We start from the raw sequence: 27,821 nt of genomic DNA, 5'->3' as shown, positions 1-27,821 counted from the left end.
GGCCAGCGTTCCTCCTGGCAGCTGGATCCCTCCCCGGCAGCCGGATCCCTCCCTGGCGGCCGAATCCTTCCCTGACAGCCGGGCCCCTCCTGCAGGACAGGCACTCCCCGCAAAGATGGAGCTTTAAATAAATAACGAACTGCCGACATCTCCCGGCTCGGCTGGCAGCGCCACGCTGGGAACCCTCCCTGGCAGCCCCCGCACTCCGGAACACGACGGGAATGGGGACAGTGCTGCTGGGAGCTCGGCCCGGGGGGTGGTAATGATCGAGGGAAAAGGGCTGCGGGGCCCTGGGACGTCCCTGGCGGGGTCAGCGCTGGCTAATGGCTCTGCCAACCCTCTCCTTAAAGCTTCTTGTGATGGAGCACCACAGCCTTGCTTTGGGAATGGGATTTAATCACTGAGGGTCGGCTGGGGGAGAAGCTTGGGTGCTTCCTGGGACGCTGTGATGGATGCGGGGATGTGGCGATGCAGGAAAGATGCAGGAATGCGGGCAGGGTGTGGGGATGAGGGAGGGATGCGGGAATGCAGGCAGGGCGCAGGCGGGTCAGCGGGGATGTGACCCAGCGGTTTTTCCCTGATGGAAGATGCTTCCTTGCAAACCGGTTTGCAGGGTGGAGCGTTCCAGAAGGCGCTGCCGGCCGGGGGAGGCAGGCCGGGCGCGGGCAGAGCCCGCAGGCAGGGTTCAGGCAGAGGCCAGGCAGCGCAGGCAGCGCGGGGAGGGACCGGCCGGCGAGCCAGGGAGCCTGGCAGGGCAGCGCAGGCTGCAATTAGCCGAGGAGAGACGGCAGGATCCTGCCTCAATTAGAGCCTCCATCCCCGGCCGGCGGGCAGGGAACTGTGCCCATGGGCAGCACGTCCTGGCACCCCGTGCTGCCGGCACCCGGCATCGCCCCGCTCCGGCTGTGGAGGGGACACTGGGGGGGCGGCGGGCAGGGGGTGGTGTGGCCGTGCTGGGGGCTGCCAGAGGGGAGCGGGAACGGACTCTGCTCCCAAAGCAACTGAGAGGAAGGAAGAAGCAGCTAAAATAAGCAGGTGGGTGGACAGGGAGGAAATGATAGTGAGGCTGATAACGAATGGCTGGGGAAGGGGGACAAGAACCAAAAGGTCCCCAGGAAACGGGAACTGGTCCCTCTGAGAAGCAGAGGGAGGTCACGGCACAGGAGGGGGCCCTGCGCTCCCGGAGAGTGGGTGTGCAGGCAAGGAATGGACAGAATGCTTCAGCAACATGGGAAGTGCCAACGAGGAGTGCAGGCAGCCCCATCCCCCCATCCTGTTTTAGGCAGGGGGACAACAGGAGGCAGACGCAGGCAGAGGCACTCTGAGCATCCTCGGAGGGTGTGTGGGAACCCCTGGAGTGAAATGCCGGGAGGAGGAGAGCAACACAGAGCTCTGTGTGCAGACAGCTGCCACCTCCACTCCAGGCATGGCCGTGTGGGGTCATGGAGGTGGACAGAGACCAAACCAAGTGCCCAGCACTCTAGGAGTGGTTTGGGATGGACCCAAGGGGGTGCGGGGCAGGGAGTGGTGGCAAGCAAAGTGCTCCCTCAGCATGGCACTTCCCTGCCCTCCCTGCCTGCCAGCATCCCAGGGCTCCTGCAGCATCCTGGGGACTTCCACAGCATCCCATTTCCCCTCTGTATGGCACAGGTGGGAAGGATGGCATCAGGAAAGGTGTGAGGACATGGGGCTGGGGTTAAGACAAACCCAGGGATTTGGGCAGGGGGACTGAGGTGCTGGGGACAGTCCAGAGGGGCTGTAGCCATGCTGTATAATTATGGAATGGTTTGGGTTGGAAGGGGCCTAAAGCTCATCTCGTTCCAACCCTCTGCCATGGGCAGGGACACCTTCCACTAGGCCAGGTTGTTCCCAGCCCTGTCCGACCTTGGCCATGGGGAGCAGGCGAGGCAGTTGGCCGGAGAACAGGATGCTCAGGGCCGGGGCCATGGCTGCTGTCCTGGGAGTTTCCACAAGAACCACACACTGTTCACATCTGAGCCTTCTCCCCGTCCAGGGCAGCCGCTGCCGGGGGTTATTTCCTGCCCTTCGCGCTCTCCCCCCGCCGCCCCTGCCTGCCCCAGCCCGGCTGCTTCCTCTCGGCTGCCCCGGGGGCTTTCCATGCTGCCAGAAAATAAATCTCAGGCTATTTTTAACAGAGGGGAAAACGCCAAGGTCTCCTTCAGCCTGGGCTGCTGAGGAGCCGAGCACGGACGGGCACCCCCGGAGAGATGAAGGAGGGAGAGGAATGTGCGGGAAGGATGTGGGTAGGCAGGGCAGCATGACCCCACTTTCATCTCCCTGCCTTCGGGCGGGATTTTGGGGAAGGCAGGGAGAAGGGCGCCAGGAAGGGGGCACCAGCTGGGTGCTGTGGTGCCCCCTTGCCCCCCTTTGCAGAAGACAAACGGCCCCCACCACAGCGCCCCCAGCACCCTCATTAATGTCACCCATCATCTGTCTGCCTGTGCAGGCAGGGAGAGAGTGATGGGGGGGTCACCCCATGTGTGCTGCCACCACCTCAGCTGGGATGGGGTGACCAGGAGGTGTCCTGGAATGGGACACACATACACACACACACACACACACACACACACACACACACACACAGAGTGCCTACCCTGCATCGGGTCAGTGCCAGCAGCAAGAGAGCTGGGGACTCGGAGGGTCCCCTGGGGTCAGGGCTGGGCCAGTTGCTGTTTTTAACCCCTGTAAGTGCCTTAGGGAGGCTGCGAGCGGGATCAGATAGATAATGCTGGCGGGGGCAGAGGGGGGCTGCGGAACGGATGGAGCTGATGATAATGGGGGGGCAGGGATAGGCCACCCCACCCCGTTGCTCCCCGAGGGTGGCTGTCCCCGCTCCAGACTGGGACACTGCCATTCCCTGCCAGCTGTCCCCACTGTCACTCCGCACGCATCTTTCTGGCTGAAGCGACACGATCCAAGGACTCGCCCTTTCCTGGGACTCCAGGGACTAAGGATTTATTCCTTGCAAGGCTTCTGCTAAAATCTCTCCACCTGAGAGACTCCCACCAGCCCCAGCACACCCGGGGCTCCCATCGGAGTGGGAGGAGGTCTCCGCTCTCTTTCTCCAACCGGGAGATGTTGTGTAAAGCCCACAGCCAGCGGAAATGCGGGAAGAAAAGCAGGGAGAGAAAGAGCAGCCGTTTCCAAGCGCTGGGTGGGAGGAGAGCAGAAAACAGGAGGTGGAGGTGAAAATGTCAAACCTCCCAGGACTGGCTGTGCAGGCACAGAGTGCTCGCTGGTGGCTTTTGGTCCTTGTTCCTCAAAGAATCACTGAGACCACCTTTGCCTCTGGTCCCCAACGGGGTGGTGATACTGCAGCCACCTCCCTGCCAGTGCTGTGGCACCCAGGGCTCAGCCCGTGCTGCAGTTTTCAGGGAAAACCTGAGCTCTACATTCCCAGCCCAGGAACTGCTGACCACCTTTGATGCCACTTTCCTGTGACACAGGGGAAAAACCCCCGGGGCTGGCTGGGATTTGGGGTGCCTGGCCATGTCCCAGCATCACCCCAGACTGGGGGTTTCCAGTGCCAGGGATGTGGGGCAGTCCCCATGTCGTGGGACACCCACAGAACTCTGAGCTGGACTTCACCTGCCCCTGCCCCATCCAACCCACAGGGAAACCCCTGCTCTGTGCCCTAGGACAGCCTAGAACATCCCTGGGGACTTCACAGAATGGGCTGGATTGGAAGGGAATATCCCAAGCTCATCTTTAGGTACTGGAAGGGGCTCTAAGGTCTCCCCAGAGCCTTCTCTTTTTCAGGCTGAATGCCCACAGCTCTCTCAACCTGCCTCCAGAGGTGCTCCAGCTTTTGGAACATCTCTATAACTCCTCTGGACAGCACAAGCTCACTTCTCCCGCCTGTCCAGGTTCCTCTGGATACCATCCCTTCCCTCCAGCATGTCAACTGCACCACATGGCTTGTCCGGAAAGGGGAATAACCAGGATTTGGGGACCATCCCCACCATGGGGCTCACAGGATCACCTGGAGGGGCCTGACCCTGCTGCAGGGACGGTGCCGAGGGGCTCTGCCTGTGACCAGATGGCTCCGAGCAGCCCTAAGCTCTCCATAATGCCCCTAATTGTCCCCCGGCGCAGGAACGGGTGGCCCGGCCCAGCTGGTGCCTGTGTCCCCCTGCAGCCACGGCTCCGGGACCTCTGGCTATTTTTAATCCCAGGAAGCTATTTTTGAAGGGAGAGGCTATTTTCCCTGCCCGCGGCTAATCCTGTCTTGCTGTTCAACCTTACCCAGCTATTTGCCGGGGCCGCGCCATGGGCAGCTCCCTGCCCTGGACTGGGGGGGATCCAGAGGGATTTGGGGCAGGAGGGATGGGGGTGGGAAGTGCCGGCCGAGATGGGGTGGGCCTGCACCCCCTGCCCTGCTCTGCTGGGGCCGGGGCTGCTGGACACCCGGGCTTGATCTGGGCAAGGGCACCACGGTGCCACGGCGGGGAACGCGCCCCATTTGCGGACACGCACTGATCGTTCCCCCCAGCCCGCCCCGCGGGAGCCTGGAAGGCCATCAGAGGATGGGGATGCCAAAGGTGACGGGGCCGCGTGTCCCCTGGGCGTTGCGGGGACCGCCGGGTCCTGGGAGAGCCGGCGAACTGGGACTGAACTGGAAGCAGGTGTTGGGCACGTCCCGGCGGGGAGGAAGGGTGGGGGTGCGGGGCCGGGGGGAGCGGGGTGCACATCTGGCAGCGGAGGGGTGGCAGGAAGCGTCGCGCTGGCCCGGCCCCCCCGGGCTCGGCTGCCTCGGGGTCCCGGGGGGCCGCGCCGCTGCCAGATGTTGTGCAGCTGTCTCCGGCGCTTCCTCTCCCTCCATGCCCCGCATCCTCCGGGAAGCTCTTCCCCGCTCTTCCTCGGCAGGGAGAGCGGGGGAGACCTCCCCAGCCCCCCGCTCCTCCGGCCCCGGCTTCCTGAGCCGGCGGGTCTGTCCTCTCCAGCGTTGGGCTCTTTCACCCTTGGGCTCACCGCCCCCCACCCTCCTCCCACCTCTCCGCGGCCCCTCGCTCCTTTTCTTCTCCTGCCAGCTGCCCCTCAGCTCCCGATCCCGGGGGATCTCTCCCCTCTCTCGCCTCCCGATGCCTCCTGCGTTCCTGGCTCAGAGCTCGCCTTGCTCCCAGGGCAAAGGAAGGCAGGAGGCAGCAGCGTCGAGCATCACTTATCGCTTTTCTTCCCTTGCCTCTCCCAGCATTTCCTATTTTCCCGCAGAGCAGGGACCGCTCAGAGCCCGACCAGCCCCATCACCACGGGCAGGGAAAAGCCGGGAGAGCCGCAGGGAAGCGTGGCCGTGGGCTGCGGGAGCGTGGGCTGCGGAAGGCGAGGAGATGCTCGTAGCCGGCAGCTCACACCGACTGCGGGGCGCAGATAGGATTCAGGGATTAGAGCAGCTTAGGGAACAGGGCTCTTCCAAGCGGCAGATGGTGCTGGATGGATCCCAGGGCAGGGCGAGCGGGGTGGGAAACAGGTCCCAGAGCAACCCTGGGCAGGGTAGGGGAAATCAGGCAGAAGCGGGGAGGAGGAGGGTTTTTGCCCTGCCCGTTTCCGGGGCGCGAGGGAGGAACGGATCCTTGCCCCAGCTCCCAGGAATGGCAGCTGACGCCCAGAGCCGGTCGCAGCTGCAGTGACAGCAGCGTGGTTTTTGCACGCCATGTCCCCGGGAAGTTTCCCTAGTACCCCAGCCAGGCTGCGGGGTTCAAGGTCCCGGCTGTGGGACATGGCTCCGTCACCCACCGGGTCCTTCAGCTGCACATGTCCCTTGTCCCCATGTGTGCGAGTGTCCCCACAGGAGTGCACGCTCCCGAGTGTGCTCATCATTCTGGGGGTGCGTGGGAAACCCCAAGAGCAGAGGCTTCATCCCACATCCCTCCATGTCCCTTGCATCCCCCTGAGGTGTTCTTGGCCACATGAATGCCTTTTTGGGCTACCTAAAAATTAAGGGAATAAAAAATGGTTATATTCATTGAAGGACTTTCAGGTACATTTTGGGCAGACAAAGCCCCCCCAGGGGCTACACCCATAATGGATGATGGGTCATGGCATTTCACACTTTTATAAGTTTGATTCCTTTGCAAATTGGGGGTTAATCTTCCAATTACAGCTTCAAGTAATGAAGTAATTTACCCCAAGTTTGCCCCCTCAAACTCACTTTTGTTTACATTTCTCAGGGCCTGAGACAGTGAGGTGTCCTTGATTCCCAGGCCTAAAGAGGAATTGTTGTGTCTCACCAAAATGGGAAAGCAGTAGCTAACACTCTATATGGAGTTTAGAGTTGTACACTCAAGAATTGCAGGATTACAAATATATGAAAAATATAAAAGCTAAAATCCTAAGGCATCAACAGCAGTGCATGCTCTCGGGTGTGCACATCATTTGAGGGGTGCATGGGAAGCCCTGAGACCGGAGGCTTCACCCCACATCCCTCCATGTCCCCTGCATCCCCCTGAGATGTTCTTGGGCATGGGGATGGGTTTGTGGGCAGCAGGGTGCTGCCATGGGGCTGGAGTGGGACAGCCCCTCCTGCCTCATGATGCTGGTGGCTCCCTGAACTCTGCTGCAACTGTGGAGATGAGTAACTTCACCCCAAATGCTGCTGGGGGAATTCCCAGTGATGAGGGTGGAAACAAGAGATGACGAGGCAGGGCCCAGAGAGAAACCCCACAGTCGGGGCAGCACTGGTGCCTGACACAGAGTTCCTGGGTGCCCCCAGAAGCTGTTTCGGAGCTGAGAGCAGCCAAATGAGCCGGGATAACAAAGCAGAAATTAAGGGATCCATTTCCAGGCAGAGGGGTGTGATCTTCAAAAGTGGCCTCAGAGAAAAGTCTGACTTGCTCCAGCTGAGATTGCTTCCATGGCTCCTGAGGGCGTTTGTGGTGGGAACAGGGGGGCTTCAGCTGTCAGTGGGAAAGCTCAGCCACCAGTCAGGGAGTCACTGACATTTTCTGGGAAAGAGAAGGACATGAACAGGAACCCCTTGGGCACCCTGTGGGTGCAGCTTTCTGCTTGGGGTGGAGAGCTGAGAACAGGAAACCCCTGGGGATGACAGGACCCCAGCCCATCACAGACTGCTCCATGGGATGCACCCACATGGTCCGGGTGCTCACACCAACCCCCACACTGGCAGGGAGGTGGCAAAGTGGAGGAAGTTGGGGTGGCCCAGGAAAGGGGCTGGGCATCCAGAGGATGCTCCGGATCCATGTCTGATATCGGCCTCAGCAGCTGTGCCCACGTCCCCTCAGCTCATCCCCACTTGAGAGTCCCTGTACCTTCCCCAGCAGCCACGGTGGAGTCTCAGAAAGAGGAAGTGTCACCCCCGGCATCCCCCCCACCATCATCCGGGGCTATTTTGGGTCTGCAGGAAAGCGGAAGGCAGCACCGGGCCAGCAATGCCCTGTAGCACGCAGGGGCCAGTGGTGGATGAAAGAGGAACCCCAACATTGCTCTGCACCCCTGTTCCCACCTGTGGGATGAGGAAAGAGGATCTGTCTCACCTGAGGCATAAAAGGTTTTTGGGGGCCACAAAAGGGGGGCTTGGGCAGTTCCCAGGGTGATTGCAGGGATTCTCTAATGCATCCAGCTCCAAATTCCTGCCTTTGTGACCCAGGGGCAGGGTGCTGGTGCACATGCCATTTTTCAATGCTGGTTTTTGCTCTTAAACGTGTGTTTTGCCACCAGTGCCCAGGTAAATGTTAGTCTGTGTGGCCGCATGTGTGGGTGACCCAAGGAAAGGTCAGGGATATAACCATGAGTGGGGGTTGACTCTGATGGGGAGATATAGGTGGATGGATGGATGGATGGATGGATGGATGGATGGATGGAAGGAAGGAAGGAAGGAAGGAAGGAAGGAAGGAAGGAAGGAAGGAAGGAAGGAAGGAAGGACAAATGGATGGGCAGATGGACACAGGGATGGACAGACAGGGTCCTGTTGCACTCCCACTCTGCAGGAGGCCATCCAGCTGTGCTCCCTCCCCATTGCACCCCCCGGCTGGTGTTGTCCCCAGTGTCAGCCCGAGGGGTGGGACATGCCCGGGACCCAGTGGGAACAGGGGCACTGCCATGGGAGGAGAACAAACAGAGCCACAGGCTGGCCGTGGGCCATCACCGCTGCCTCTGGGCGGTGATATCTCTGCCGAGCAGAGGTAGCCCCACCGACTGCCCCTCCTGCTCGGGGGATGCTCCGTTAACACCTCGCGCCTGGGAATCGCGCCGGGCCGGGAATGGGCGATAGGGGCTGTATCCGCCTGGACAGGCTCGCTCCCCGCTCCTCCGGGGCGGATGCCACTGGCATACGGAGCAGGAGCCCGGCCCGCTCCGCTGGGCCCCTTCCAGCCGCGGGGAGGAGCGGCGGGAGAGCAGAGCCCGGCGGCTGTGCACGGGCAGGGAGGGAATCTAGGTCAGAGCTTGCTTTAAAAGGGGCACAGAGCCCAGAACGCGGCGGCTTCCAGCGAAGCCACGGAGCAGCGGCGCCTGCCCGAGCCCGGCGCAGACACCGGGAACTGGCAGCTGAGGAGTGTCGGTGCTCACCCGGCGCATCCTCATCCCTGGAGCTGCGGTGGCCGAGGACGCCCACGGGTGCAGCTTCTCGTGTGCCTGGCCGTTCACGCAATTCCTTGCTTTGCTGAGAAACTGTGGTTTGTTTCTGCCTTTACTACCCCTGTAGTTCAGGGCTGGAAAACAACGTGGTGCCTGGCGACAACGCGCTTTCCAGAGACACGTGTGCCTGGGCACAGGGAGATGCCACTCACATCCCAAACGAGACCGTCAAATGGCCCCCTCCTTCCCGTCCGCCTCCACGCGGTTGGAAGAGCGTCAGCGAAGGGAACTTGCCCCAGGCCTGACATTTCTGCATTCGCCAGCAAACGGCCAAAAGAAAAAAAAAAAAAAAAAAAAAAAAAGCCCCAACCAAGCAAAAATCCCGGTGGCAGCAAAAAGGGAACCGGGGAGACGTGGAGGGTGCAGAGCTGTGGCTGCCAGGGCAAAGAAATGCCTCCACAGACATTTTGCCCCCTAAATAACTGCCCAGCCCCGGCAGAGCCCCAGCAGATCCAAAACCACAAAAGGCATTTTGTTTTTTCCTTCTCTCCAAATTTAGGAGATTTTGCTCTGCACTTCTCAACACCCTTCAAGGTCTTGGCATTGGGGAATTATTAAGTTGGCACCACAATGCATTTAATTAAAAGCCAGTGCCTGAAGGTAGAGGGAAATCAGCTGCTAGAGCAGGGGATTTTTGGAGGGCAATCCCGTGAGGCACAGCCTGATCCTTGGCTGTTCAGGGAGGCTGGACTTGGCAGTGGGCTTTGTGCCTGGCAGAGCTGGCAGAGGCCACGACAGTCCCTGTGAGCTGCAGCCCTCCCTGCTCCTCCTGCCGCAGCCACCTCTCAGGGCCAGATTTTCAGGAACTCAGGCTCTGGTGATCTTGGAAAAATCCAGATTTTTCTCATGGGCTCAGCATTCGGCCACTCCCTGGATTTCCACTGAGCTCAGCATCGAAATGAGGTGTGCACCAAGGCTCCAAACTTCACAATAACCCCTCAAAAAAATCCCCCAATAAAAAGTTAAGCTATTAAAGTGCTCTCTGTGTTTCCAAGGCAAAGCAGGAAGATGGGGGTCATGTGCTGTGCTCCAGGAAGGGCATTTCCAGGAGCTCTTGTGGGTGCGAAGCCTCTGCTCGGGTGGCCAAGGTGCTGATGGAAAGGGCTCTGACAAATTCCATTTCCCCATCTATATTCACTTCCCTTTTCATGCCTCATCCTGGGGAACCCGAAGAGACAGGGAAATAGGCTCTGAAAATGCAACGAGGTGCCAACCCAGTGGGATTTTCAATGAAGGGGTTGCAAAAGAGTTGGAAGTGGAGCAGCCCAGGGCTTCCCTGTGCCCTGACACAGGTCTCAAACCCAGGTGAAATTGGAGGCTGTGCAGCCGGCCGGTTTGGGCTCCCACTCCACTCGCGGCCTCTCCAAAGGGAACTGCAGATTGTCACCACAGCCGAGCTCTGCCCGCAGCGGGCACGGGCCAGACCTCCCTCCCCTGCTACCGCTTCACCTTTGATGGCACTGCAGGTGGCACCGCGAGGGAATCCGGTTTGTGAGGCACATTTGGAGCGGGCAGTGGCCTGATGCCTGCAGCTGCACACCGGGAGCGGGCTGGGGGTGCCGGGAAGGCTCCGGGCACCGCAGCCACCGCCGGACCTAACGGGAGCCCCAAACCCCGAAGGCGGGATGAGGGGACGGGCAGCGCGGCTCGTTACCGTGCTGGATGATCAGCGCTAATTAACGAGCCCGGTGGGAGGCTGGGGCCGGGAACGAAGCACGGGGGTCCTACAGAGCGGCCGGGCCGTGGCAGGCTGGGAAGTCCCCGGTGCCCTGTGCTGGTAGCGCCCGGTGTCCCGGGCCGTGCCCGCTGTCCCGGTGCCCGCTGTCCCGGTGTCCCGGTGTGTCGGGCCGTGCCCGCTGCCCCCGTGCCCCGTGCCGCTGCTGCCCCCTGCCCTCCGCCCGCGCTCACGGCACCGCCCGGCCCCGCCCGGCCGCGCTGACCGCTCCATGACGTCACGCCCGTGTCCGGCGCCGCCGGGGTGTGACACACGTGTCACCGTCACCGTGGCGACGCGGCGGTGACGCGCTGTGCCCGCGACCCTCCCCGGAACGGGCGGGCGGCGCGCGCTGAGCGCGTCACCGGGGGCGGCGGCGGCGGCGGCGGCGGCGGCTGGACGGGCCCGGGGCGCCGCCATGGAGAGCGCGAACCAGGGTACGGGCCGGGGGCTGCGCTCCGGGCATGGGGCGCCTGGCGGCGGCGGGTCCCGGGCACGGGGGGAGCCCGGGGACGGCGGTGCGGGAGCTGCCGCTGCCGTCATGGGGGACGCGGCCCCGGGGATGGGGAGCGGCCCCGGGGGTCGCTCCTCGGCGCCGCTTCCCTGGCCGGGCCCCGTCCCCACCCACGGTGCCGGGCACCGGAGCTGTACGGCCGCGGAATGCCCGGTGCTGCCGCCGGTTCGGATCGATGCTGGTGCGGGAAACTCCAGCGGAGGTTTCTCTTCCCCTCGCCGGCGCAGCCCCTTCCCGCAGCTCTGCCGCCCCCCCGCCCTGCTTTGCATAACGCTCCTCGCCTGCCGCTTGCTTATTCAGTGCCCTCTGCTCCTTGTCTGCGACAGATATCAACCTTAACTCTCCCAACAAAGGTCTGCTGGCGGATGCCATGACAGATGTTCCCGTGGATAACGCGGCCCGGGGCGCTGCGCCCGAGGGATTGACTCTGGCCGAGGAGGAGGAACTGAGAGCCGAGCTCGCCAAGGTGAGGGGAGCCCGGTTTGGCAGCGTGTGCCCCCGTTGTGTTCTGCTGGGAAGGAACAAACAGGAGCCACAGGGGCAGGACTGCGTGTTTTGTTGTTGGGGTTTGTTTTTTTTTGGGTTTTTTTTTGGTTTTTAATTTTGCAGTGTTACCTTTGGGTCTCTCAGCTAATTGTTAAAATGCACAAAGCTGGCAGATACTTCAAACGCTGCGGTGTGTTGTTTGCTCTTTCCCAGAGCAGCCTCATTTAGAGCTCTAAGGAAATAAGTAGCTTTTGATGCCATGAGCACAGTGTAGGATTTTAGTTCCATGTGAAGTGAGAAAACACTTCAGGCAAATACTAAGTAAAAGAAAGCCATTTTTCTGTAGGAAACTGAAACCATGGAGCACTTAATGAGCTTTTCTTCCTACCTTTTTCCCTTACATATTTATTACACTTTACAGGCAACTCCTTCTGATGCCTATATGCTTTCAAATAGATGAGGGTTTGTAATGTAACTTCCTAAAGTTTGAGCACCTTTTGGGGTTTAAAGATCAGGTTATCATTTCTGTCTGAAACGTGGCTGAAGATAATTGCAGCTGTTTCTCCGTTGTCCTTTCCTTCCTGTGGGAATCATGTGGTGGTTCTTGGACTTGCTGGTTGTGGCAGGGGAGGACTTTGCTGCTCTGGGTGGTCATGCAGGGCTTGCTGAGCTGCAGCTAAGGTAGAAATGAACCCACGCTGCCTGGAGACAGCTCCAAAGTACTTTGAAAGTGTTGTAAGAAAAGATTACTTGAGGAAAAACTCTTTGCTTTAAAGACATCAGAGGAAAAGAAACATAAGATAAAATCATAGTTCATAAGGTTTGGTGACTGAATTGTGTCTCCTGTTGAAATTACAATACAAGGAATGGGTTCTATTCATCTCAGTGTCACTAAGTCACCAGTCCAGTGACTTGTATGGAGGTGAAGTCTCAGTGGTTCTTCCATTCCAACACGATTTATGTTGAGTTGAGTAATTAATCTGATGTTCTTCCCAATTTTTAAAATTAATGTTAATGAAACATTGCTAGTTTTGAGGGAGGTAAAAATCCGTTTTCATTTACAGTTTTTAACTAAACTCTGATTTGAGACAAACCTCTGCCTTTCTCTAAGGTTGAAGAAGAAATTGGTACTCTCAGACAAGTTCTGGCTGCCAAAGAGAGGCACTGTGGAGAGCTGAAGAGGAAGCTGGGTCTGACTCCCTTGGATGGGCTAAAGCAAAACCTGTCCAAAAGCTGGCATGATGTCCAAGTCTCCAACGCGTAAGTTTTTAACTGGGACTCTGTGTGACACTTCCCGGCAGGGTATTTCAGAACTCTTTTGGGTGGCTGAAGGCTTCTCTTCTGGTGGGTTTACGGAGTAAAAGACACCTAAAAAATCCTTTTTGTGCCTGCGTAAACTGGACTTTCATATGTGTGATCAGGATAAATTGTTGCTAGCTGCTCTTACCCATGGTGTTAGAATTCTGGATCACACTGGTTCAGTTTTCTTATTTCTGCCCGTTCTTTGAGGCACAGGCTACCTTGTTCTGAACTCAGGCTCAAAGAGAAGTGCAGGCAGTTTCACAGCTTGTGCCAGTTCAGAAGCATTCCCTGGGTTGTATAACCTGAATTAAAAGCCTGCACTTCCTAGGGAAAAAATCTGTTATATTAGTGGGCTTCACGAGAGTCATCTTGTCCTAAATATGTGAAGTGAGACTGTTCCTGAAAAGGTGTTAAGGGTATGGTCCCTGATGTGCTTGACAGTGCCAAAAGGAGGGTCCATAAGGTAAGTTTGTCCCTGCACTGGGTGTCAGGGGCTCTGGGTGCCCATGGAGGCATCACTCAGGTTAAGAAGTCTCCTGTAACTTAACTGGAGTTTGGAGTTACACTGCAGAGCAGATCGTTGAGCTGTTCATCTTGCTGTTTGTTCTTTTCCTCGTCCTCCCTTCTCTGTCCCTGCCCCATTTCTGTTACTCCTTTATCACTGGAATCTGTGTCATTGTCTTCTAAAAAAATGAATATTAAAGTTATATTCATTAACACTTTCTGTTTCTAGTTATGTGAAAACATCTGAGAAACTTGGAGAGTGGAATGACAAAGTGACACAGTCTGACTTGTGAGTGCCTCGGGCTCCTCAGCATCACCTCCCTGCTCCTTGCTGCCTTCCCTGATCTGTGCTGCTCCTTGTTCTCCCCGGCATCAGGGCTTGCTTGGGAGCTGGAGGCAGGCTGAAGCAGGACTGTTACTTCCAGCATGCCTGGGTTCCAGCTAGAAACATCTCTCAGTTGCAGGAGGAGATGAGTAAATGTTTCTGCTGTCATCTCTGTCATGGTCTTGCTATTGCAGAAGAAAAATTCCAATCAGTTACCAGACCACATTTTGTATATCTATTAAAAAAAGAAGGAGGGGACAAAAATTTAACCACAATTTCCCTTCAGCTGGTAATTGGTAGGTTAGTCTGTTGTTTCAGGTGTCTTACTAGTGAACCTCTAGTGTGAAACTATTCTCATCATGAATGTGGGAGGAATCTGTTGCCTTTCTGTATGGCCTCCTGGGAGAGGAGCGGCTGGAGGTGCTTCCCCATAGCTGGAATTAAGGGCTGTGCAATTTCCAGTGTGTTAATGAGCTTCTGAATATGCTGTGTTGGTGTGTGACCCTTTTCCCAGTGTCAGCACTAGAAATCCACGAATTTTACTCTTTGCTGTGGATCCAAGCAGGTGACAAATGCAGACAAAGAGCATCTGGCTACTTTTGCTTCTGGAATGTGTTCTTTATTTATATTAGAGCTCCGCTGATATTAGACACAAATCATTGATTCCTGCTGCATAGCTGAACCTAAGGAGCCCTTGAGTGCTTTCTGTGCTGAAGTTTCTCTCCCTTTGTCTTGTTTTGAAGGAGATTATTTAGCTAAGAGGAAAATGTGGATTGGGAGCATCACATCATTAGGCAAGGTGGCACTGATCTAATTGGGGCAAGTGAATTCTGGGTGATACATCCCCTCCTTTGAGCAGCTCTGTATTCTGTCTGAGGTGGGAGCAGCCACTTTCTGTAGTGTGTGTGTTCTGTACCTCCAGTGTTAGTTGTCACACCCCTTAAGGTACTGTTTTTATATAGAGAAACATGATTTCTACAGATCAGAAAAACACAATTTTAATTGTTTATCTGGTTCCTGCTGTATTGGTTATATACATCTTTGGGTGTGGCAGCTTGATTTTTTTTTGCCTTAAGAGTTCACTGCTCTGTGCTTTTAATACAGATCAGCAACAGAACATGTAGGAAGGGAGCAGAAGATGGAAAGTTTTTCATTTCCTGACACCTTTTGAACTTCAGAGTTTGTTTCTTTGTGCTCAGTGTTTGAACATGCTTAAACAAAAGAAACTGGGGCTTAGGTGTCTCCCTGCCTCTCAAACAGTTCTTTCTCTTCTGGCTGTACCAGAGAGGCTGAAACTGTTGTCAGAGAAATAAAACCTCTGATACTATAGGTGTAATGAGTCATTATAATGTGGAAAGTGTGAGAAGAAGCATCTGTAGCGAATCTTGGAGCTGTCTCTAACCTCAGTTGTGTTTGTAGATATCTTTCAGCCAGCAGCACACTGGAGGACTGGAATGAAAAATTAACTCAATCAGAAGCGTGAGTGTCTTAACCTTCAGCTTTAACAAATGCTTTCCTCAGCCAGTCTGCTGCCTCTAACTGTGCTGTGCCCCTGCTCCCAGTCCTCTACTTTCACTAGATCTACCTGGACATTTATCTTTCCTAGCTTTTACTTTTTTAACTCAATAAATGCCTCTGCTGGGAGAGGGAGCTTTTCCTCAGGTCAGTATCCAAGTGATACTCTGTAAATGCCTGCCTGGTCAGGAACTGGCCGAAACCCCTGGGTAGCTGAGACCTGTGTGCCACACATTACAGCTTCAGCTGAGAAGCTGTAAAATAGCTAGACTGGCTTTCTTGTTAGCCCAACAAGATCTGCAGGGAGCAGGAGCTTTGCTTTCTGCTGTGGTACCTGATGAGAACAGAACTGTCGTGTCCAGGGCAGTTTCCTGTCATGTTGGGGCAACAAATAGACTCAAACAGCTTAAACCTCACAGCTGTTCTGCTCCACTTGTTGAATGCAAATCTCTCTTAGATGTGCTTTTACTAAATGCCTGAAATTAAATTCTCATCTGTACTAAATTATGGAAGGATATTATGGAAGTTGGCCTTTGTCCTTCTCACTGTGCCTTTCCCACAGTATGTAGGGCAATCCCTTACAGTGCTGCAGGGGGAGGAGGTAGGTTTTGTCATTATTTTCTGAGCTGATTTAAACTGAGGAGGTTGGTCTTAGATGCGAGCCAGATCTTCCTGCTCTCTGGAGTGGGGATAAAATGCAGTCCTTAGAGCGGGCTGGTTATCAGCAGCATGTGTGAATGCACAGTTTTCTTCCTAACACGGGTGAAAGAGGAGCAGAGATAAAATGTAGGAGTAGCAGAAAAAAACCTCGAAGTATGCAGGTCCGCTTTCAACTGTGTTTTCAAGATTAAGAAGCTGTAAACTGTCACCATTTCACTTGCCAAATAGAATGACCTTGGGTTTTGTGCTTGCTGTCAGCGGCTGTCTCCAGCGGTGTTCAGAGTCCCTCCCTGGGTGTGTCTGCTGGAATAGAAAACTTCTGGTTATGTCTGTTTCCTTGCACTTCATAAGCACCAGAAATGTGGCGGAAATGTGCTTTTGTGGAGCACTTAGGGCCTGAAGAGCTGTGGCACCTCAGCTTTCCTGCTGGCTTTGGCACTGGACAGAGTGGTGCTGGCAAGGCAGAGACTGAAACGGAGATGTGAGGGGGTTGAAAGATTCCAGCAACGTTTCAGAAATCAATCAGAATTTCTCTTTCTCTGAAGTTCAGTGACTGCAAAAAGGCAAGTTCAAGAAGTCCAAGGGTGAGGTTTTGTTCATATGTTTTGGGGTTTTTTATGCAAGTGGATCATCTTTCCTGTTTCAGTGCTGCTCTGCTCTGTAACTAACAGGGCTCTTGAGTGAACTGGGAATGGACTTGACTCCTGACCTTAGGGTGCTTTTGTGTGCTGTGCAGTTTCCTGGTGTTTGCCATTCCTGGCCACAGACTTTCCCTCTGCAAACAGTACATGAACAGGGAAAACCCGCCCCAGTCTGTTCCTAGATTCAATTTCACTGTAACCAGAATGTGAGGTGACTTACACAGTTTGTGTCTTTAGCCAGACAGCTCAAATGGTGTTTGCTGGTTAAAAGCAAGTGAGAGGAAGCTGGTGTTAATGGATAAAGGAGGATTTGCGGGGGCAGATTTCATTCCTTCCTGTCAGAGTTTATAGGAGAGGGGTGCGGTGAAATGTTGCAATACCACAGGATGAACAGCACAAGGCAGAGATCATCCCTGCAGCTTCTGCTGCAGCCAGTTGCCTGTGAATAAAGCAGGGTATTAGCCAGGGCTTATATTTATTACTCCCAGATTTGGATTATTCCATTGTGCTTTGTGCTGGGGCTAAGGGAAGAAAGTGAGTGCTTGTGAATTTACACCCGTGGAAAACCAGGCTGTGGCACTTGCAGGAGAAGAGTTGCAACTTCTAGGTCAGGACTGGGTGTAGTTAAGTTGCATTAAAGCCTTGTATAAGCTGATCCCTGCCTGTCACAGCTGCAGCTCCACATGTGTGTCTGGTGGCAGTTCTGGGTTACAGAGCTGCTCATCTCCCTGTGCTTCCTTGGCTCTGCCTCTGGCAGCAGTGAGGTGTGTACGTGTGTGTGGGAGCTGTGGATGCAGGACTAGGCTGGCCATCTGATCCAGCTGCTGCTTTTTTGTGCTTCCAAGTTCATATTTAATCCAGATTGTTGCCCTGATCTAGATTGCTGTGCCAGCACAAGCAGTTGTGCTGGAAGAAGGAGCACACTCGGGCAGAAGCAGCAGCACCCAAGTGCTTGTTCTTCGGTTATATTAAAAACTCTGCTGTCAGATGTGGAAAACATGATTGGAAAATCTCTGGCCTTTATCTGCTGAAGCTGGGCATAATACCTGGAATTTTGCAGTGTGAATGGCACGATGGTGTGCTGTAAACCGTTCTTCAGTGCTGAGCTCTGAGTACCAAGCAGACCTAGAGTCAGCACTGCATACTTTGGTGAGCACGAGGTCTTCAATATTTGTTAGGCAGCTGTAAATCAAATCCCATGACAGGGCTCAGCCAGGGAGGAGCCTGGCTGCTGAAGGCAGGGATTGAAATCCTCCTCAAACACAGTGGTTGCAATAGGAAGGCAATCCCTATATGAGATCAAGCAGCCTTGGTGTTGATCAGTTCACTTCTAAACTGTGCTGAGGTGCAGAAAATTGTGCTGTGCAGAGGCAGTGTTGAGGCCTTGCTGTTGGGGCACATTCCCTTCTGGAGTTGTTGACTTCAAGAAAAATTGGTCTCAAAAATGTCTAGGTTATAGGAATTCTCTCTGAGAAGCAGAAGGAAGGAAAAGCAGATGCAGTTTTGCCCTGTTCTGCCTAAGTCTTATGTATATTGGTGATTCAGAAATACTTGGCTGTGATATTAAAAAAAATCAACCAACAAACCAGCATGTTGTAATTGGAATTGCTCAAATCCAGTTCTGGTGCTGTGGCGCTGTCCATGCACTTCTGCCTAGAGAGAAGGAGATGTGAGTAAGTCATCTGTCACCGTGGTGTTTGTGGCCAGGGGAGCTCAGGCGTGAGAGGGGATAGGCTGTTTATAATGTCTTTCTCCTAAATGTCCTCACCAGGCAAAAAAATAATCTGAAGCTGAAATACTTGGAATAAGAAAAGCTTAAAATGTTGAACTTGTTTTCCAGCCTGAGTCTTTTCTTTGTAGTCTGAAGAATGACATAAATCTCGATGTTAATCATCAACTGTAGAATAGTTTAGAGAGAATGAATTAATCAAAGTGACACAAAGAATCTTTGTTCCTGAGATTAGTCTCATCTGAAGGAAACAAAGATTCTCGAGTGTCTCCAGCTCAGGTATAAATTCAAATAATCAGCTGACAAATAAAAGCTGTCAGACTTCTTACCTATTGTGGTTAATGGTAACTGATAGGAAACTTCTTTACCAATTTATTTCTAAACTGCTGCTGTAGAGCTAATGCTGATTCCTGTATTTCTTTTCCGTATGGTGGTGATGGTCTTGCTTCTTGCCTCTTTCCTCCAAAACATAATGCCACAACAAGTGCTATGGCTTTCTCAAGGCTGGAAGGATAGTATGGGATAGGTTCCTGGATTTATTTTCTTCAGGACACAAAAAGATGGTTGCAGAGCAATTAGGCTACAGTGCTGTGGTGTTAGAGCTTCCATGTGGAAAATTGGTTTTGCTTTTTTTTTTTTTTTTTAGCAAATATTTGTTAGATTTAAGAACGTAATGGTCAAAAATATAAGGTGAGCATATGGAAAGGTTAATCCTACACTTGCTGCTTTTGTAAAACTTCAAGTATTTGAATATATGCAAATCTGGAAGTGGCTCTTTCAGTGAAGTCAGTGCAGCTCACTAACCCAGCTTCTTTCCTTTAATATGGGTTCCTTTTTCAAAATGGGGGGGACTCTTTTGGATCCAATCTATTAGCTCAATCTATGATTCTTGTTTTTCTCCTTGTAGTTATAAGAAGACCCAGGAAACCCTTTCCCAGGCTGGACAGAAGACTTCAGCAGCCCTTTCCAATGTAGGATCTGTTATCAGCAGGAAGCTTGGTGACATGAGGTAAGATTTCTGCTTTGCACTCCAGGCTTTGATCTTGGTTTCAAACAGGAATAGGACTTTAGACAATAACTAGGCTTTCTTCCATTTTTCTGCTTAGTTGGCAGCACGTTGCTGTTGATGGACTGCCACCTTCTGTGTGGTCCTGTGCATTGTAGTTTAGGACAGATTGAACTCTTATTGAAGACTTTCTGAGGGGATAAGCCTGTTCTAAGGCATTGAAGTTTGGTTTGGTTTAGGAGAACTGGACAAACGTTTTTAGCATCCTTCCCCCTTTTACCGTCATGCGGATTCACTGCAACTTTTATATCATATGTAAGAAATTAGAATTAAAATTTCCCTTTCCCATTTCTTACTGGGTTATGGAGGTGTGTTTTCTCAGTGTACTGCTTTGGATTAGAGAGGGGTCATCCCTCCTGTGCTCTGTTATGGTGAAAAACAAAAAGGGAAAATTCTGTTTGCTGCATTCCATGTGGTTTCAAGCCCCAGGTGTTGACATTCCATGGAGAAGGGCAGCATGTCTTCTAGGCACAGTTATGTCTTCTTGGTTAGAAACCATCAGTTGATTCAGAAGATTATGACAACATTAAAAATTTGTTCTGTGGTTGAGGTTTATCTCCATTCCTTAACCAGATGACCACTGAAATAATTGCAAATTTGTACCTCTCCAAACTGGCAAGAGGGACAGGTTCTCCTGGCTGAGGTTCTTGCTCTGTGAGTTTCTCAGCTGTACAAAGCTCAAGGTTAGAATTGGTGATTTACTTGCTTCTCAGAAGCTTAAGCTAAAGATTTCTTCCCCACTAGTGGTAATATCCACATTTTTCATGCAGAATCCCTTGACCATGTTTTTCTTGGATTTGAGAGCTAATTCTGGATGTGCAGCCTGTCTAGGTTACTAAGAAAGGATTTTTAGTGCTTGTATTTAACATGCTGTCTCAAACCTTGGATTGAATAGGTAGCTGTCATTCTTTGTAGGGAATTTCCTATTCCACTGTGGCTGGGAGTATCCGAGTGGTAAGAACTTGTTGGCCTCTGATCACATAGTACTGATTTATTCTGGTTCTGTCCTCAGTGAGTTAGTTACTGTGTTCCTGGGGGGTATTTTTTGGTGTTTTCAGTAGCTCTCATCTCTGAATTTGGCAGAGGACTAGCTGGCTTCCTACCCTTTCCAGCATTCAAGTTGTAACTTCTTTCCTGGAAACTCCCTACTCTGCTGGAAAAAGAGACTCATGTAATCACAGCAGATTACGGATACTGGCACAAGAAGTGGTGGGAACACGTTTTGCCAAACCGATAAGTGAATCTGGGGCCTGGTTTCTGCAATCTGGCCAGGCTATTGCAGCAAAGGAATGGGAACTGTGATTTTTTGGGACCACACGGGGAACTCCTGAACCAGGGTTGCCACAGGCAGCTGTTTTGGCAGGCTTGGTCCTGCCTGTTGCTTTTGAGTTGGGAGAATGCAGGTCATGCAGCTGCTGAAATGTTTGTGCCATCCCAGGAGCAGGTGATGGAGAGAGGGGATACTGGGATGCTCTCCTGGTGGCAGAGCTTGCCAGGCACAGTCACTGTCACAACTGGCCTTGTAATCAGCTGCCCAGGCATGAGCCAGGCCTTTGCAACAATGGTTTTTCCTCAGCTTCAACATCTGCATTCCTTTTCGTAGCTAATAACCTGGGTGAGGTGTTATGAAATAGAGGCCGCTTCTGCCTTACCACTGGGAGTCCCTGCCAAAGTTATTTCAGCAGGATATGTGTATGTGGCCCTGCGGGGGAACACAGTAATAATTTTTTTTTTAAGACTTTCAGTTTTTCTCTGCATATATAAACAGACTTCTATCTCCTGTGCTGCATCCAAGTCTTCCTATTTCTGATACTGAAGAAGGTTTAACTCTGAGCATAAGGTTTTGCAGGAACTGTCCCACTTTTCACCCTTGCCAGGTGAACTCTGGTGTTCTGATATGTGATCAGAGCTGACGAGGAGTGAAGTCTGTTGTATTGCTGTGATCACTGCTCTGAGCGAGTGGGATGATCTCTGTTCCCAGAGAATCTCTCTTACAGGCCTTGTAGCCTACACTGACCTCCATTACTGTACTCTGGTTTTTTTCCTTCTTGCACTACAAATTCACTTGTAAAGCGAGTTTATTTTCCAGCACTGGAAGTGTTGAGATAACAGAGGGGATTTCCTTGTTTAGTCAGCCTTCACCGGTTGATAAATGCAAGGAAGGCCTGATGAATGGGCACGGAGCCTCCGATGCACCAAGGGTGTGGGCCTGAGTCTATTAAAAATGCTTGCACCAAATTGTTTTTAAATACAAGTAACATGTTCAATCTTTAGACTTGCCATATTCTGGTGAAAATAATTTTGCTGTGTGGATTGTAACCTTGGGAAGTTAATGCTGTAACCGTGTGCTCGCTGCATTAGTGCTCTACTGGATGGCTCTGAGGGGAGGAAATGTACCTCAGTGGGTGGGATTTTTTCAAATCTTGGCCTGTTCAGATGTCTCTGTTATCTCCACCTACAGTTAAAAAGTAAATTGGCTTTTAGACATTCTGTTCCTGCATTTTACTGATTCCAGTAAACAGCAAAATTGGAAGTGGTTGTTTTTTTTTTGTTGTTGTTGTTGCTTTGTGGGTTTGTGTCCACCTGTGCACTTCATGGTGTCTGATGAAGTTTGCTGCTGTACATAATGCTACAAGCAAATTCATTATGAAATGTAAGCCTGAACCCAAAGTGCCTGCAGATTCTAGAATTTATGTAAATTTTCCATCCATATGGAAGGAGGAAAAGGGTTACTGCTTGGTCCAGGCCAAGATACTGAACAAGGAACCAGTGCTTGTGGTATTCCGTATGGAGCAGCATGGTGCATGGATGTGTTATCTGTGTTGTTTTCCTTTAAGCAAGAGTAAGTAGAAAGTTAATTTATTTCACATGCAAAGGCAGCATTTCAAGGCATCTGCCCTGCCAAAGAGCTGACTTGGATATATGGGGAAATGAAACCACAGAGTCCAACATCTTCGCTCTGGCTGTCAGGAAAAGCCCTTGTACTCGTTGCCAAGTACTTCACATCCAGCTTGCCATGACTGCTTCCTACTGCAGAGACAAAAATTATATTTAACTGGAATAAAACACTGCTCTGGCAGGAAAAGCTCCTTTAGAGCATCCTGGTAATCTTCCTAATAGAAGTGGGAAACCTCAGTCCATTGTTTCAGACTGCTTAGATGCTACTGCATTGCAAAACCCCATCCTAAAAATGGGTAACCAAGTTACAGGGTAAACATGATACAGTGCATTTGTTCTCTGAACTGTAACTTTGAGATTTGCAGGCTTGGCAAGATAACATGCAGGTATCCATTGCAGATTGCCCTTACTCAAGTCCTCAGCAGAAGTCTGAGCAATGCTGTCTTTGTGTGAGAGACCACAGAGGGAAATGGGGGAAGGAGGTATCTCTACCAGTATAGCTGGTGCTTGATAAAGCCTTCAGTTTAGAAAAATGCTTAAAAAGCATGTGAAAGCAATGGATGGGGGTAGGTAAAATGTTTTGGTTTGCTGCTGCACATCTACTCCTTCCCCTCCCCAGCTGGGTTTTAAGTTGATGTAGGTGCTGTTATTGCTCTTTGAGAAACATCTTAGATTGTCTGGAGTTAATGAAAAGCATTTTTTTTGTTTGCTCCTGTGATTTATTTTGAGAGGCTTCCTCCTGGGTAGTTGACTTTGCTGTCCCATGATTCTGTGACCGTGTCCCTGCATTTGGTTTTTAGCTCTGCTCAAGTTTCTGACCATTCCTTCCTTTTTCTCTCTGCTGCCCATGGCCTCTCCCAGGGCTCACTCCATCTCACATTCCCTTAGGTAAGATATTCTTCAAGGCTCTAAAAGAGCATTTGTTTCTGTGCCAGGCCCTTGCAGTCCTTAAAGGGGAAGCTGGTTATTTAAGCTTTGCCTAAACTTTTGACACAGATTGAGAAATCTACCACAAACGAATGCCCTGGGATTGACTTTTGTATCACAGTTCCAGTTAAACACTGGCTATCCTGTGTCTGGAAAACTAAACTTGGGGCTGCAGCTGTTAAATAAGGGGAGAGAGGGCTGGCTCCTACTACTTGGGTTGTCCACAGCAGCCTGTGTGTGGACAGTGAGTGCTTCAGACCCGGGGTTAGGCTGCTTTTGCACGGTGTCAAATTGTCATTAACTTTTTCCTCCTTGTCCCGAATGCTTCCGAGCAGCGGCTACTCCATCCGCCACTCGATAAGTATGCCAGCCATGAGGTAATGTAGCACCTGTGTCTCCTGAGTGGGGCTGGGGGGAGGACAGCTGCCTCCTTCACTGCTGGGGGGTTTGTTCTGACTTGGACAACCAGCTCCCTTCTCGAGCAGGCCCTTCTCTGAGCATGGATTAACCACAGCCTGCAGTTTGACTATTTAAAGGGTTTTTTAATATCTCTTAAGGTCATTAGCACCTGTCTTTTCTTGGACTGAATGCAGTGTTGCACCTGTACCAAGGTCTGGTTGAAGCTTGCAGCTTTCAGAGGTCCTTGAAAAGGGCAGGATTACAGTTCTGTCACAGTGTATGGCACAGCCACTGCTGATACCGAGGTGAATCCTAATGGGAACCCTCTCCTCAGCCTTCCCTTACTGTGCCTTAGGTGGTGACCTCCTTGCAGGAGAAATGACTGCCAGGGCTGGACAAGGCCCACAAGACTCTCTGTTCATCCTCTTTCCAAATCAACAGAGGTTGTTTTATGGCTGCAAATCTAAAGCAATTCCTTGGAACAAAAATAACTGAGATGAGGCGAGTCATCTCCCAGTGCTCCCGCAGCCTGGCCCGGGGGAGCAGCTCTATGAGTAATTGCCTGGTCTGGAAGCTCAGTACAGAGCACTCCCTGAAATCCTTCGCCAGTGAAGCAGCTTGTTGGGCTGTCAAACAACTGACCTGGTTTTCTTTGCTAGAAATATGAAATGCTCTGATTAATTTATTACACTGTGATTTTTGTGAGCATTTCCTGATGCAAATGATCACCCCTGTAGAAATAAAACTGCTGATAGGTGCAAGTACATGGCCCTTCCCCTTCCTTCCCATGGGATGTGATACAGGAAACTGAAGCCTTTGTTTCAAACCTTTCTCAGCTTTCCCTTTCCACTATTTAAAACAAAATGTTTTTAGTTGGAAGTTTTTTAAAGCTAAGAGCTGTTTTCTTCTCTGCTTAACTGTGCCTTGATTCCCCAGTGAACTAAGACTTGTTTCCCTCAACATTTTAGCTTGAGCAATTGAGTGGACTGCATGTGGTATAAATGTTTTCCTTCAGAGTTTGGATGTGGTGTTCTTGCCTGGTGTGCCTGAGAGATTTGTGCCAAAGGCTGTGAGGAGCTGGAAGTGTTCTGGGTGATGGTGTCATTGCAGGGGAATGGCCACAGAGCCCAGTCACACTGTGCCATTTGATATGGGTAAACACTAACTTGTCTTGATTTGTTGTTTTTTTCTCCCCTCTTCTTTCTTCAAGGAATTCTGCAACCTTCAAGTCCTTTGAAGATAGAGTTGGGACCATAAAGGTAACAGTCAGCTTTGTCTTGTAAACACAGAGTGTGAAGCCTTGTGCAGAAACTTTAATTTCTGCAATGTTTTTCTTGTAGACTAGTATTCGGGCAAATGGCCTCTCAGATATGTGAAGTCTTGGCTACAGTAGGTGACCTCGACAAGGGGGAATTGACTTGGTATTCCCAGTGCTGCTTTCTTGTTGTCCTCACTCTCTTCTCTCCTTCCAGTCCAGAGTGGTGGGCAGCAGGGAAAACAGCACTGACGGCCTCCACTCCCCCTCTGGAGCTGGGGACAAGCCTCCACAAGACAACGCTCCCTTCTAGACCTGGATGTGGCTTTGCACAGCTGTGCACAACTGGAAGAGCCCCCTCCCTCCCAAACCTTCACCACAGCAACAACATGCAAATCCAAGAAGGGGCTGAGAGCCAGTCTGGAGAGATCCATCCTTCATAGACACTGCTGCTGGATCCAAGTCAAATAAAGAGAATGCAAAGTTTTGTACACAAATAATATTTTACACTAAAGTTTGTAGATTAAATGTATCACTGCTGTCCTTTTGGGAGAGCGTGTAAGCTGGAGTTTCCTTAAAGTAGCTCAGAAATGCCACTGCTGCGGATGAAAACAGTTTTCCCTTGTCTGACATATCTTGGAGCAGATACATGGCCCTGAGCAGCATGAGGAGGGCAGTAACTGGAGAAGCCAAGTGCATGGGCACCTTAGCTTCAGCTTCTGGCTCTGTTCTCTGTGTGGGCTACTCTGGGAGCTCCCAGGCTTCTCCTGTTACTGTTTTCTCTGGCTCTCATTGGAGCTGTTGGGTTAAATGGTGTAAACAGTTGGGGTTTTTTTCTGGGCTCCTAAAAGGTAAACTTCACTTAGCAGCTGCCTCGTTGTTACACTAATGCTCTAGCTTTAACAAAACTAAGAATCTTTATTTTTAAATGCAATGAACTTTAAAGAAATAAAGCTTAAAAACAAGCAACAACAACAACAAAAAGCTTTGGCATATTAGGGCAATGCTCCCTTGGACTCTGAAGCTGAGTTGCAAGCCTTACATCACTTATGCTTTACTTGTTTATGATTTATTTTCTGTAGAGGAGACTGCAAGGGTTCTAAAGTTGGTTGTTGAGCACTGGAGTTTTGCATCATGCAGTCATAGCAGCATGTTTATAGAGCCAGTTCTTGTGTTAAATTCAGTGGTGCACTCTGTTTCCCGAGTGTATGAAACTTGCTTCTCCCTTCTCAGCTTATCCCTTCGTTCTTGGAGGAGGAATTTCTGAAGGCTGGAATATGGATACCATTGGAGGGACTCTGCTCTGCTCTCCGAGGGCTCCTCCAGCTGGTACATCTGGCTGTGACTGGATGGGTTTCTCAGTTGAAAGCCCCAGCTCTAATTTTGGTTTACAAAACTGGCAGAGAGTCATGGAGCTCACCCAGTCCCTCCAGGGGCTGGATATTTTTCTCTTTTGATGTCCGGCTTCATTGCTCAGGAGCTGACAAATTCCAAGTTTTCTCCTAGAGGCCTGATCTTATTCTAGGCAAGGTGCCTCCACGTAGAAATACCTAGAGTGAGCAATTCTGTGCCTTAGAGGCGAAGTGGGACTTACTCAGGTCTTTAAACTTATGTACATATCTGGGTAGTTTTAGTGGTTTATCACCTCGGAGGAACTGAACTGCCTCTGACCCTTTAGAGAAGCAAGTTTTGACACTGATTTGATTAATCTCCGTTTCCCCCACCCTTGCTCCCCTCCCTCTGCAGACCTGGGGATGTGGGATGAGATGTTAGTGGGCAGATGTACTAGGCCATTGGTGGAGTGTAGAGTGTCGTTCACAGGCACTCCTCGTTTGACTGGAACTGGCCTCCCTGTGAGGACCAGAGCCAGTGGAATGGGGACTGCAGGAGCTTGGGTATGGAACTGTTTCTCTTTAAGATAAAGACTGAGGAAACTTGTCAATAAAGAATTCCTTTGGGAGAAAATGGGGTGAATGTCTCTGTCTTGCTCTAACAGCACTGAAATCTCTTGAGTGCATGTTATGAACTCATCAGGTAAATACCAACTGCCTGCAGCAGCCTGAGGTGAGAGGCAAGTGAAATATTCCATCCTATCCCTCTGGCTTGTCTGCTGGCTCTGTGGATGCTCTCTCATGAAAGAATGTATTAAATAATATTTACAGTCTGATATTTCCTTTCCAAGATACTGGACAGTGTTCCCAAGCTGTTTCCTGGCCTGTGCCTGTGCTCTGGGCTGGGGAGCTACAAACTCCTCCGCTGGTGCTGCAGGTGAATTCCAAACTTCCTCACGCCATTTTCCTGAGCTGGGAGTGTGAGACTGCAGTCCAGCGGTAACCTTGGCAGTGGGAGCTGAGGCTGGGGAAATTTCTAATGTGGAAAAACTGCAGCTGTGGGGCTGGCGTGGCTTGACAGCGTGATACCCCAGGGAATCAGTTGCCTCCATGGAAGCTCTGGCAGTCAAACAGCGCAGCACAGGGGGAGTTGTGGATGGATGGCTGGAGCTGGGAGCTGCTTGTCTCCAAGTTTAAAAGGGCAGTGCAGAGCAGGCAAATAGGTTGTGGAGAGGCCAGCAGAGATCATCAGCTGTTTTCAGAGGAAGGATGCCCAGCTAGGCTTGAGGCATCTGCTTGGTGATGAGGATTTGGTTTTGGTTTTGTGGGGTTTGGGTGTTGGTTTTGAAGGTTGGGAGTATTTTTTCTACATCACTTCATGAGGTAAAACTACATTTTTCCAAGTGGGGTTCAGGACAGGGGTTGGTATGAGACCTGATCCTGGAGGAGAGACGTTGGTGGGAGCACTCAGGCTGGGGTGAGGGGAGGGCAGATGGCTCCATCCCACAAAGCAGATAAAGAGCAGAATCGACTGCAGAAAGCAGGAAGGAGCCACTTTCCCCTGCTGGCACCATGTCCCAAACCTCAGCCAAAACCACAGCAAGTGTTTCTTTAGGAATTTGACATTTATGGTCTGAGAGGGGTTGCACAACCACTCCAGCAGTGGGAGCCTGTGCTCATCCTGGCCGAGCGGGCAGTGTCCAGAGCCAAGTGCTGACCAGGGGCTGCCAGCCTGGGCCCACTTGCTGCACCCCTGTGGGTGCTGGGGTGGGCTCAGCATCTCTTCTTGGGTACAGACTCTGTGCAAGATCCAAGGTCAGTGCTGGGGAGCCCTGCAAATAGCTGATGTTTTGGACAGGGAAAGCTGGGCTGGGTAGGAGCTGGGCTGGGGATGGAGCTGGAGCAAGGAGAAGGTGTGGGTGTGTGATTCATGGTGATGACT

General features: G+C 51.9%; 1 protein-coding gene across 12 annotated transcripts; it reads left to right on the top strand.

Annotated features, from left to right (window-relative positions):
• The first annotated feature begins 10,665 nt into the window (after positions 1 to 10,665).
• On the top strand, positions 10,666 to 26,513 carry TPD52L2 (TPD52 like 2). Of its 12 annotated transcripts, XM_066198724.1 has the most exons (11): positions 10,666 to 10,764; positions 11,168 to 11,307; positions 12,439 to 12,587; positions 13,363 to 13,422; positions 14,878 to 14,937; positions 18,911 to 19,012; positions 22,829 to 22,855; positions 23,230 to 23,271; positions 24,504 to 24,552; positions 24,634 to 24,682; positions 24,766 to 24,853. In XM_066198724.1, the coding sequence occupies exons 1-10, from the start codon at positions 10,746 to 10,748 to the stop codon at positions 24,667 to 24,669; spliced, it is 684 nt and encodes a 227-aa protein (XP_066054821.1). In that variant the 5' UTR covers positions 10,666 to 10,745; the 3' UTR covers positions 24,670 to 24,682; positions 24,766 to 24,853. The 12 variants fall into 12 exon arrangements, with proteins under 12 accessions (XP_066054821.1, XP_066054816.1, XP_066054820.1 ...); XM_066198719.1 differs by lacking the exon at positions 24,634 to 24,682 and having other exon boundaries at positions 10,667 to 10,764; positions 24,766 to 26,513; XM_066198720.1 differs by lacking the exon at positions 24,634 to 24,682 and having other exon boundaries at positions 10,673 to 10,764; positions 11,195 to 11,307; positions 24,766 to 26,513.
• The last annotated feature ends 1,308 nt before the right edge of the window (positions 26,514 to 27,821 follow it).

Source organism: Chamaea fasciata, unplaced genomic scaffold (genome assembly GCF_029207755.1).
Source record: "Chamaea fasciata isolate MVZ Bird 193981 ecotype frontalis unplaced genomic scaffold, bChaFas1.0.hap1 SCAF_17, whole genome shotgun sequence".
NCBI classification, from domain to species: Eukaryota; Metazoa; Chordata; class Aves; order Passeriformes; family Sylviidae; genus Chamaea; species Chamaea fasciata.
Note: the sequence above shows the minus strand (reverse complement) of the source record. Positions and strands in the feature narration are given on the sequence as shown.

What these genes read in the sequence shown, in the direction of transcription:
- TPD52L2 (XM_066198719.1), top strand. An exon ending in AAAGTGACACAGTCTGACTT is followed by an intron (nt 13,423 to 14,877) that starts GTGAGTGCCTCG and finishes TTGTGTTTGTAG; the next exon opens with ATATCTTTCAGCCAGCAGCA. An exon ending in AAATTAACTCAATCAGAAGC is followed by an intron (nt 14,938 to 18,910) that starts GTGAGTGTCTTA and finishes TTCTCCTTGTAG; the next exon opens with TTATAAGAAGACCCAGGAAA.